At 43.0% G+C, this 12,351-nt stretch overlaps 1 protein-coding gene across 2 annotated transcripts in view; it reads right to left on the bottom strand.

The window, feature by feature from the left end:
- The window catches only part of LOC117399661 (lanC-like protein 2), a 70,178-nt gene that overhangs the window by 33,071 nt on the left and 24,756 nt on the right, over positions 1–12,351 (bottom strand). For both annotated transcript variants that reach the window (XM_033998971.3, XM_033998972.3), the window contains 6 exons: positions 11,981–12,188; positions 11,491–11,638; positions 7,585–7,731; positions 5,333–5,515; positions 4,238–4,414; positions 3,031–3,103 (listed from right to left, as the gene is read on the bottom strand). In XM_033998971.3, the coding sequence (XP_033854862.3) occupies positions 3,031–3,103; positions 4,238–4,414; positions 5,333–5,515; positions 7,585–7,731; positions 11,491–11,638; positions 11,981–12,188 (936 nt within the window). The remainder of the gene's footprint in view (positions 1–3,030; positions 3,104–4,237; positions 4,415–5,332; positions 5,516–7,584; positions 7,732–11,490; positions 11,639–11,980; positions 12,189–12,351) is intronic.

Raw genomic sequence — 12,351 nt, 5'->3', positions numbered from 1 at the left:
AAGTGGAGCGCGGACGGCTTCAAATATCTGGGAGTCCACCTGAGCCCCGCGGAGACCTCGGTCGCAGCCAACTGGGTGGAGTTGGAGGACAAGGTGGCTGCGAGGCTGAGGTCGTGGTCGGGTCTGCTGAAACTGCTTTCCTTCAGGGGACGGGCTTTAGTGATTAACCAACTGGTGGCGTCGATGCTTTGGCATCGACTCACCGTCCTGAGCCCGCCCCCTGAGTTTGTGGCCAGGGTCCAGAGGAAGCTGACGGACTTCTTCTGGGCCGGAAAGCACTGGGTCTCTGCGGCGGTTCTGAGCCTCCCTCTTGCCGAGGGAGGGCAAGGGTTGGTGTGCATCAAGAGCCAGGTGCACACCTTCCGCCTCCAGACGCTGCAGAGATTCCTGTACGCAGACCCGGCCCCGCAGTGGTGCACGCTGGCGTCCCTCCTGTTGCGCCAGCTGCACGACCTGGGCTACGACCGGCAGCTCTTTTGGATCGATCTCCGGGGAATCCGTCTCCCCGAGCTGCCGGTCTTTTACCAGGACCTGCTCAGGACCCGGAGCATGTTTGACATCGGCCGAGACGCGGTTCCGACCGAGGGGGAGGAATTCCTTCTGGAGCCCCTGCTGCACAACCCCCATCTAGGTGCGCAGGCGTTGGAATCCCCCGCGGTGCGGAGCCTGTTGATCTCGGCCAAGGTGACCAGAGTCTGGGATCTCCTGGATCACCAACGCTCGGCGTGGCTGACTCCCGAGTCGCTGGTCGCCAGGGCGACTCGGGGGACCCTCAGAACGGCCCGCCGAGCGATCCGGGAGTGCAAAGCAGCTTTGCACCCAGACTCTGTCGGGTATCTCGAGGGGGTCCTCAGGACCGGAGAGCCATCGTCCCTCCCTACCCCCGGCTCTCCGGCCCTGCTGATCAGACCAAAGGATCGGGCTCCCCCTCAGCCTCCCCTCGAGAATCACCTGAGCAGGACCTCGCAGTTCTCCTCGACCCCCCTTTGTTCCGTGTCGAGGAGGACCCTGTACGCGATGGCGCTCCACACCCTCCACTTCCTCGCCCTCGTCTCCCGCCGAGACACCGCTTGGCGGGAGCCCCTCCAACCCCCGGAGGGCGAGAGGCCCCAGTGGGAGGCTTTGTACTCCCCGCTGGTCCCCAGAGGCGCTGGGGACCTGGGCTGGAGGGTGCTACACGGAGCGCTCGCGTCAGGAGAGGTCCTGCGTCACTTCACCGACTCGGACCCCGCATGCCCTTTCTGCGGCGAGTCCGAGTCAGTGTTCCACATTTATTTTCTTTGCGCCAGGCTGCAGCCGTTCTTTTTGTTCTTAAAGAACCTCCTGCTGCAGTTCTGGCTGCATTTTTCCCCCACCCTTTTTATTTTCGGGCACCCTGTTCGTGGCTCCACCAGGAAGAGAGACCTCCTGGTGAATCTGCTCCTGGCTCTTGGCAAACTTACCATCTACAAGACCAGGAAGCGTAAGATCACCGGGGAGGGTCTCTTTGACTGTGGGGCCATGTTCAGGGCCCTCCTTCGTTCCCGGGTGGCGTTGGAGCACGCCGACGCGGAGTCCACTGGCGACATGACAGCTTTTGTCGACCAGTGGGCTCTGGGTGGCGTGCTCTGCGCCACCCCCCCCCCCTTTGTTTTGAACATTTAATTTTTTTGGAAAAAACTGGCTTAGTTAATGGCTGGCTTTTGTTGGCCCCCCTTTTGATTAGGGGGTGCCAAACCGAATCTTTTCACCGGCTGCCTTCGGGCAGCTGGTGCGCCGGCTGCCAATAGGCAGCCGACGCAGTTTTCTACCAGCCCTTAAATAGGCTGTACCCTTGAGCAAGGTACTTTACCTAGATTGCTCCAGTAAAAACCCAACTGTATAAATGGGTAATTGTATGTAAAAAAAAAAAAAAGTGATATCTGTATAATGTGATATCTTGTAACAATTGTAAGTCGCCCTGGATAAGGGCGTCTGCTAAGAAATAAATAATAATAATAATAAAGACGTGATTAGGGTTAAGTGTGTGTCTGCTTTGAAATTTTTCACACAAAAAATAATTTTTAAAAAGTGATTTACTTGCACAAGTATTATAATGTTATTATAATGCTACCATTGTAAAAATATATGTTATTTATACTTATATAATGCTGCCATTGGAAAAAGAAATTATGTTATGCTCTATATTATAATGCTACAATTGTAAACACATTGTTGTTATTTTGTTATTTAAGTTCTATTGAAGTACTGTATTTCCATTTATCATAATCACAATAAAAAGTGTGTATTTAAAAAAACTATAGCAAAAATTGTATTGAAAACTGTCCAAATTGCTAGAGGGCCAAGAATGAAAAATCTGCAAAAAGCATTTTTAACATGGAAATTGCCAAAATAAATGTGTAGCTGGGTGGTTAAAAGGCAACATGTTCATGCATTTTTGTGAACCATAACAACTACCTTGCAATGTGTTTTATTCAAAACAGTCTAGAGAAAGAACACTAAGATTGTTCATGTGGTTAAAAAAAATAAATGTCTGCATCATTGCATCATTTGTGGAAGGCAACTGTAACCTTTTTTTTTTAGTGATTTCTAAGTAGTTTCTGCTAGCAATCTTCACTAAGCTGAGAGTGTTATATACATGACATCATCAGGCGTTCTAACTGGTTGCATTACATCCACAGACAACAGTGTTTACAGTTAACCTTAACCCTGGTAAACATCATTGGTTAAAATTTCATATTAAAGGAAAAAATTAACAATATCAATTTGATAACATTGTTTTAAATTGAAATTATTTTATATTCCTTCAAAACAAACAAAAAAAATTAAAACCTTTGCAAGTAACACTTGTTATAAGCAGTAAAAAAAGTAATTATTGATATTGCATTTACAACTTTTCTAATAGGGATTTGCCACTTAGAATCATAAACATCATCAGTTTGTTGTCAGCTATATTGCCATAGTTTTTTAAACCAAATTAGGCCATTTGCGATAATAACCTCTCACAAGCTATTCATACATGCGTAAAGCAATTATATTTTAAAATCTTACCTTCAAAGAGAGAATATGGTCTATCAGGAATACGGCATCCGTGGGTCCCATAATCTAAACACCACTCTGCAAACTAGAAAACAAAAATAAAGTCTAAGGATGTACCACTTGACACTGGAGTGTTCTGCTTGTTTGAATGAAGCTCTTTTCTTTTGGCCTCTATTCTTTTCTACAACTCAAATAACACATGTTCTACATTGAACCTGATGCATACATATGACTACATTTTTAAAAATAATTCAATGGTAGAATTTACCCTTATAAATAATACATTTCCTTGCTGTGTGACATTGAAACTGAGCTTTGGAGATGCATGTTTATTCATCTTCTATCAGATATGCTCTTTCTTAGTCCTTTTAATTCCAATACCTCCAAGGTAATCTGCCAGAGCAATTAGGACATAAAATAGTGATGCACGATTGCTCTTACTGAAACCTATTATCTGCTCTGATTGTTCTCCCTGGCTTCTCCGTGTTGGTTTTCTTTGGGGAGACTGCATTTTGGGATTAATGAAAGTCAGCAGTCCTGGTGCACTGCGAAGGCAGTAATAGGATGGCTGCTACGATTATTTGCAGTGGCTGCTCTGCCAATCGACATCTTCTGACTCAGAGTTTTTATAATAGACTGGTAAAAGGTCAAACAGCATATTTTGGCATACAGTGAATTCAATGATTTGGATTCAGGTTGCAGTTTGCACTTATACACTGCTTACCTTTGGTAACTAATGGGGAAGTCCAAGATACAGCCTTAACACACTGTAAGTTGTAAATTACACCTACACTGACATTCAGGAAGAGCTAAAGACCAGCAGCTTTAGTTAGGGTTTATTTGATCTTTGTAAATCAGCACTGCCTAACAACAATGGTTGTTGGATGATTTCCTTGTCACTCAAGAGCCTCTGATTTACAAAATTTATGTCATTGAAATCTGAAATCTGCACGTCATTGTTGTTTGTTTTGTTGTGTGCATATGGTTAGCAGTTTTATCATCAACACGGGTACTCTTAGACACGGATCTCACGCCACCACCGTGTATAAGAAGACCCTAAAACACAGGAGTTTATAAGAAATGATCATTTACCATGTATTATATAAGGAATCATGTACACCTAACTGCACATAAGAAGTCTGTAAATCCTTTGAGGGTTTCTAGTCATTCCTTCAAGGGTTTCCAGTGACACATAAACCACAAGAGCAAAACGGCCTACCTTGCAGGCTCTGTACAGGTACTTCTTATCCTGAGTTAGGCTGTACATCGACAGGAAGGAGTAGCCGTTTCCTGCTGTCCCGTGACAGATTCCATAGCCTTTTCTCAGCAATCCCCTCTGCCAGATCACCTCACTGCATTCCACTGCATCCTTCAGGTACTTCTCCTCTTTAAACACCTGGGAATGACATGACATGTGCAGTGGTGGCCACTCATGTTGTGCATCAGCTTAAACCTTTTAGTTACTGTTACAGGACGGCCGAGTGGTGACGTCAGGCCAGAAGCAGGATCTACACACACAGACAGGTAGGTACTCAGGTGCAAAGCACACTCTTGCTCCGTTTTTATTGAAACAAAAATAAAATATTTAAAAAAAAAAACAAAAACAAAAAACATGAAAATAAAAAGTTTAAACAAAACACACAAAAAAAAAAAAAAACAGCCCCTAGGTCAGACTGGGCAGTTGCCTTCACTGTTCGTAGACTTTCAGTTTCATTTTAACTTCACTGTTTCTCCTCCCTCTCTCTCTCTCTCTCTCTCTCACACACACACACACACACACACACACACGTTCTTCCTTGTTTTATAACAGCCGATGGTTAAACAATATTTATCGTTTCATTACTCTATTCATTTATTTTATTCATTATGATGCCACTAGAGGTCACTGTGAATTACCAGTGTGTTGCTTTGTTTAGTTAGATACCAACTGAATATTAGATGTTAGGGCCTTAGTTTTTAGCGTTTTCTTTTAAATTAGGAAACCACAAAAGGGTGGACAGAAAATGTTACCTGGGCTGATAAAAGCACCGTAAAAAATTAAACCTGGAACTGAACTTGTGTTGTAAATACATAAAGTCTTTTAAAGCATATTTTAATTTAACTAACAGCTGAGAAATGTAACAAACTATGTTTAAGATAATTCAAAGTTTATTCTCATGTGAAAATGTTCTGCAAACACTATAGGAAAAAGAACAGTAGGTTATGAAAAATGTAATGGATGTTACTAAACTTGGTCTCGCTGTCAGTCAGCAAGTTCAATTTCAGTTTTGTTTAAACACTTGGAGCATAGGGCTCCAGAGAGCTCTCTACTAACCTTGTAAGCTTGTATAAGCATGTGTATCACTCCAGGAGCCCCGTGACACCAGTGCACTAATCGGTCCATCTCGTTGCTGAGAGATGATGGGTAGTTTCCAGATCTGAACTTTTTGTGGCGTACATAGTCAATACTGGGTTTAACCAGCTCTATCAGGACTTCTTGGTTCACCTTTGCACTTGGCTGAAAAGAACATCAAAATAAACACTGTAAAATAAATCTCATGAGATGTGAATCTCATTTATTTTTAAAATATTTTAATTGTATGCAGACAGCCCAAGTCTCCCGGAACTTCTGGGAGTCTCCTTGATCTGCATAACACCCTCCCTCCTCCCGGAAACAATTGAAAATGTTCCGCAAGTATGGATAAATGCACTGTCCCCTTTTCTGCAAAGGCTTTGCTGTGTTTGTATCAAACATATCAGGCGCGAAAGCCAAACTGCTAGCTTTGCTAAACAAGGTACATGTTGGTTGGTTTTGAATAGGTCAGTATACCCAAGCCGTCGCAAGGGCAAGATTGCTGCACGCCCGGAATGCTACAAGACTAAGCCGAGGCTGCCTTGTGCGTTACCATTCGGAACCCCAGTAACAAGTAGCTAGGGCTAAAAAATGGAGGGAGAAACTCACCTCTATGCCTGTGTTGTAAGGGTCGCCTGAGAAACCGTCCTTAACACTAGTTCCAAAACAAGGGTTTTGAGGCTCCGCAATATAAGTCTGTAGAACCTAGTAAAGGTATAGGGAGTTGCATTGCAAATGTCTTTGACAGAGGCACCCTGGAATAAAGCCCACGAAGTTGCCATGCCCCTGGAGGAATGGGCAGTGAGCTTTCTGGAGGGGGCAAGTTGGCCAGCTCATAGACAGTCCTAACTGCGTCTGCTATCCATTTGGACAGTCTCTGCTTAGCCATGGCTTGACCAAGGGACTTCGTCCGAGAGCAGACAAAAAAATTGTTTGGACTGCCTCCAACTTTTCGTCCGGTGAATGTAGTATGCCAGGGCCAGCACTGGGCAGAGCTCCCTTTCAGACAGGAGGTAGAAGGAAGCATCCAATTCCACAGACTGGTTGACATGGAATTATTTCATATTATACAGATATCACATTATTTATTTTTTTACATACAATTACCCATTTATACATTTGGGTTTTTACTGGACCAATCTAGGTAAAGTACCTTGCTCAAGGGTACAGCAGCAATGTACCCCACCTGGGATTGAACCCACAACCCTCCGGTCAAGAGTCCAGTGCCCTAACCACTACTCCACACTGCTGCCCACTGCTGCGGTTTTGCTCAACTTGTAATGTTTCTTTGGATCATCTGAGAAAAGATACTATTGACAAGCATCTTGACAGTGCAGTATACAAAAACAAGAAAATCAAACTTGAAGTTAATGCTGAACAATTACCGAACAAGCAGGTCACAATCACAGGATTGTTTTAAAAAAAAATAGCACACAAAGTGGAGAAACACGTAATGTCAACACGTCTGAATTGCTGGAAGCCTTTAGTGCAGTGAACATACCGATACAAAGGCTGGTCAATGAAATATTATGTTTTTTAATGAAAAAAATCCCGATTTGTGGAGCCATGCCTAACAGTGACACACTCAGATGACAGTATCTCCCTAAAGTTTATGCAGCACACAAAGAATATTTAAATGGAAAAATGAACGATTCTGCGTCTGCTTGCATTGTATGCAACGAAGCCACTGATGATCTAGGCAACTGTGCTTTGTACATTATTTTCAACCCACAGAGCTTTACAACTGCTAATTCAGAGTGCACAATATGTGTAAGTAGCAAATTCTATAAGCACGTAATTGTTAATCACATTAAATAGTGTAATTACACGAGCGAATAAGTACATATAAGTAACTTGATTCTTATCTGTTCATAGTCTCTCCTGTTCAGGTTGGATGAAAGGAAATCTGTGTCTGCAGTCCACTTATGCCCCCAGGGGCAGGCACGACTGTGTCACAGGCTCTCACGTGCAGCTTTGATATATCTTATTCAGGTTATCAGTGTCTTTAGGATAAATACCCATTAGATTATGGTTACATTTCATACTTGATAGGGAACCACCGCCGTAGAGTATAAATACATTTCACAGATTCTGTACTGTACTTACTGTTTGTACCCCATGTCTGAAAATAAGATTATTTATCATCACACACAAATGTTTTCTCCACACAGGTTGTATAAAACTATGTACACACTGCCTGATTGAACTGTCAGCACCCTGAAATCTTTCTTTACCTGCATGAGCATGCAGTAGATCCCTGCCAGGCCATGGGCTGCTCCCACATACTGCTTCCGATGCCACTCATACAAAAGCGGACACCGTTCTGCTTTTCGTTCTTCTTTGGACAGCTTCTTTCCCGATTCAAGGATAGCATCAACAACCTAAAAAAAGTATTTATATGCACTTTAAATTCACATGCAATAAAATCTTTGCTAATAAAGTGCAGGGTTTTTCAGAAACCCTAAAATAGCATTATGTACTGTATCGCTCATTACTTTGAAAGCTGGTTAAGTAATGCATCAGGGGTGTGGATTTTTTTAACAAAATTTCTTGTCCAAGTTACAAAATGCTAGAAAAATCTACTTGTCCTTCTTAAAGTAGAATACAACTTGCAGAATTTTGCGGCTCTAACCTTGTAGCTTCAAGATAAACAAAAGGTTCCCCATGAATTATAAGCTGAATTCAACTGCTGATGTAAAGGTGCTTTAGTTTGTTGCTTCACAGATACAAAATCATTGGCAAATATTACTACTGCTTTGTGTTCTGATTTTTTTTTATGTTCTTTCAATTTTGTAACTGCTTGTAACAGGGCGAGGTGCCCTGTACATTGTTTTGTTTATTTATTTTTAGATCGGGGTTTCCCCCTTTTATTTTGCTCTGTGAGCACGTGTTCTTTTTGTTTAAATATTTATTTTATTTTTGTTATTAATAAAACCGGCAGCCAGCCGATTCTTTCTTTAAAAACTGCAGTCCCTGGTGTCAGTTTTTGTTCCTGCTTCTGCCTGACGTCAGACCACCAGCCACCCTGTCACACTGCTGAACCCCAGATTTTTAAAGAACTTGTGTATAACCTGTCAAGTTTCTCTGCATTTTTTACTGTTTTTCTACCAAAATGCATGCAATATTTACAGTAGGCTCCATCACCATGCTGAATAAACTGTTCCCGTTCTCCACTCACTGTACACCCAACCCCGAGTGAGTGACTTGTGCATCTATATATACAGCTGTGCTGGGATTCAATTACTAAATTAATCATTCACTTGAATCCCAGCACGTGAACTAATTTGTACAATCCCCGTGCCTTCAATGGCGAAGGCGACTCGGCAACCCCAGGCGGTGCGGAACAGGCAACCCCAGGCGGTGCGGGACGGGCAGCCCCAGGCAGTGTGGGACGGGAGCGGCAGGTAGTCTCCTGGCAGCGAAAGTGGGAGCAGAGGGTAGTGTCCCCCTGGCGGTGGAGGTGAGATCAGCAAGTAGTCTCCCTCTATCACTGGGGACTGATGCAGCTCTCCCTCAGTCGTGAGGGACTGGTGCAGCTCTTCCTCAGTCATGGGGGACTAGTGCAGCTCTCCTTCACTCGGTGGGGTAGGCGTGGCTCCTCCATTTCGCACTGGAGACAGCAGGACTTCTCCTTCTCTCGCTGGAGACAGCGGGGCTTCTCCCTCTCACCCTGGAGACAGCGGGGCTTCTCCCTCTCGTGCTAGAGACACTGGTACCTGGGCTGTTGTTCTCTTCATGTCTGCCTCTAGTAGCAGAGGATCAACTCCACAACCTCCTCCAGTGACCTTGGGCTGTGTCCTCGTTGCCAGGCCCTCCATCGGTCCCCATCCCTCTGCCACAAGGCATGAATTACCATGGGCATGGACTGGTCCTTTAGCCCTGGATTCTCCTTAATCCAGTCCCATAGTTGGCCTGACTTTAGCTTCCCTTCCATTTTTATTTAATATATTAAAAAAAAAAACACTTCTTGAAAAACATAAACTGCACCCACAGTGCTGTTCCTGGCCTGCGTCTCTGGAGGTGTTGCTATCCCACTGCTCTGACACCATATGTGACACAGATGGCTGTAGGGGTGACGTCAGACCAGGAAATGAATCCACAGCACAGTAGCAGACTGGGGTACAACTGCTTTTCTTGTGTGATTATTCAAAACAAAAGACTTAAACAAAACAGTCACTGTTACTAAACAAAACGGCAAATTGGCAAAAGAAACAGACAGACAAACAAAACACAGCGACAAACACGAAACAAACAAGTATCGGGCTGAGCTATGTCACCACAAGTAGCAATTGTTAGTTTTAGTTTTTATCTCCTCTCTCTCTACTCCCGTTCTCCACTCACAGAACACCCAAACCCGAGTGAGTGACTCGTGCATCTATATATACAGCTGTGCTGGGATTCAACTACTAATTAATCATTCACTTGAATCCCAGCACGTGAACTAATTTGTGCAATCCCTGTGCCCACATCCTAATACACATTCTATCTGCACGTGAAGTGATTGTGCAATCCCCGTGCCTAAATACAAGTATACATTTTAACAACACTTGTGCTACATAGCCCAATTTATACCATGTGCACCACTATATCCACACCAACAATAACACTGTGCCATACATTTTTCTACATAAAATTTTGAATAAGACAACATGAATGGTTCCTATAAAAAACACTTCACCCCATTATTGTAATCAATTGTTGTGCTCCCTTGAACAGTGGCGTGCCGTCAGGACCTTCAAGGTATTCTCTGCTGACCAGACAGTGCCAAGTAAACCGTCAGTCAAATGACATTACGTTGCCTCACTCACTTGCGTACAGTGTGCTTGCTTATACTATGAAACATACTACTCTAATTATTATTTGTTCGTTTGTCTGACACCATTATCCAAGATGACTTACAGGGTGTACTAGAGGTTTTTTAAGAGTCTAGGGGTTTCCTGAAGGGGATGTGATCAGCCAATAAGAGATCTGCATTTCTCCCGCATAAGTCTAAAACAACGATCAGACGCTAGAAAAAAAAACAGTTGAGGGTATTCTCCGTTTCAGTTGAAGGTCTTGAGTGAGTTTAACCAACAGGCGAGTCGAAGAATGTCCTTTTCTTTTAGACAGGCGACCAATCAGGAGTGCGCAGAGGCAGGCCATAAATCTCCCAGGGTATTCTCTGCCTCACTTGAAGGGCCTGCTTTAGCAACCAATGGGAAAGTCAAAGCTCTGACAGTTGACCAAACATTAGTGAGCAACCCCAAAACATAAATATTCCTTGGTTAGCACTGCAGTTAGGAGGACAGCTGGATCTGCACGATATTGCTTATAAATATACATTGATAAATACAAATACCTTTACACTAAAATAAAAAAAAAATGTGAGAAAACTGAGACATCATAGTTAATTTGGTTACGACTTCTCTGCTACCCCAGTCCATTTTGTCACGGCACGCCACTGCCCTTGAAACTACAATAGTACCAACAGTTATTCTGATAGTTGCAGTTAAATCCACTGCAAGTTTAAATCCACTGCATTAAGAGTCGCTGAAGTATACTTTATTGGCCATACAGTAGCTAATTCAACCCATGAAACCTGGAATATAATTAGCTTGACAGATTATACCATTTTAATTAGCAGTGTGACCTTTAACATCAGGTTAGGTGTTGCTTAAACATGTATTTGTTTCTCAGTCATGTGTACATTTTATTATTTATTTATTTATTTATTTATTTAAATTTCTTCTTCAACATTGTTCAGTTTTTTAATATAGGAATAGGGAAAAAAAGTTGCGTATTTTGGTTGGCCTGCCAATTAACACTGTACTGCTCAATCACCGGATCTAAATCTGATCGATGCCTTGTGGTGGGAACATGACTTATAGCTGTACAAAACTAACCTACTTTATAACAGAGCACACTATTTTTGAAACTTTGGAACATCACAGGTACTTGTGATATTAAAGACATGTACATGTGCAATGTTTAAGATGCTAATACTGAAGAACACAATGAAAAAGGTTTACTGTGTATTCATCTCTGTTATTTCTTTTTTCTCTTCTTTCTTTCTATTTATAAAACTACTGTCTTTGTCCAGGTAATAAAAAGTCCACAGTGTTGAAATCGTAACCTCAGAGGTTGCAGCTGAGCTCTCTTACCTCTTTGATGTTGGACTCAGGTATGGTTTCAGGCCCGATCCCTTTGTTCACATAGAGCAGTGCGTAAAGGTAACCAGCCCGGCCATAAAGCAGCTCATTGGGGAGATCGGAGTCAGAGCTCACCACTGCTCTGTGCAGTTGTAGAAGCCTTAGAAGCCAAGAGAGAGAAAGTGAGTTATAGAGTGTCAGAAAAAGTGTTTGAGTAATCCTAAAACAGTAAATTCTATGTCATTCATTTAAGTTAATTGCAATAAAAAGCTTACATAGAAATAGTGGTGGTTGTACAAAAACAATAACTTAACTTATCGTCAAATATAATAATAATGTATGTTGTGAGCTCACAGGTAAAATGAGGTCCCAGAACTTCATTCTCAAGCAGAAATCCAAGTCTACACCCTTGGTTTTGCAAAACATGGATCAGTCTGGACTAAGAATTGAATCTTAGCACTTGAAAGATGTAACATTATCCAGGTTGTGCTGTTGTGCCTACTTTGTAATGCATTCTTTTTCCTCAGTATCATTCTTCAGTTTATGGTGGACCACAGCTCCCACAGCCAGCGGACCCGCATCGCCACACAGGAAGGTGACTCTCCTGCCGTTCAGGTTACGCATGGTCCTCTTCACGTAGTCAAGGGCTCTCTGCAAATTGGTCGGCTCGTTGTTCACCTGGTAAAGCTGCAGGTAGAGCAGGGCTATGCCTGGGATCAGAACACGAGAAATTATAAGCAAAAACATGCAGCAATGTAACAAACAGGTTTAATGACTTTGTAAAACTATCCATGTGCCTCAAACAGTTTGGCATAATTCACCGATCACAAATCCGACTTTAGCCCCACCCACTTTTCACGCCCAAGATCATAG

The sequence above is a fragment of the Acipenser ruthenus genome, chromosome 4 (assembly GCF_902713425.1).
Source record: "Acipenser ruthenus chromosome 4, fAciRut3.2 maternal haplotype, whole genome shotgun sequence".
Classification (NCBI taxonomy): Eukaryota; Metazoa; Chordata; class Actinopteri; order Acipenseriformes; family Acipenseridae; genus Acipenser; species Acipenser ruthenus.
The sequence above is the reverse complement of the archived record's forward strand: the minus strand, read 5'-3'. Positions and strand labels throughout refer to the sequence as shown.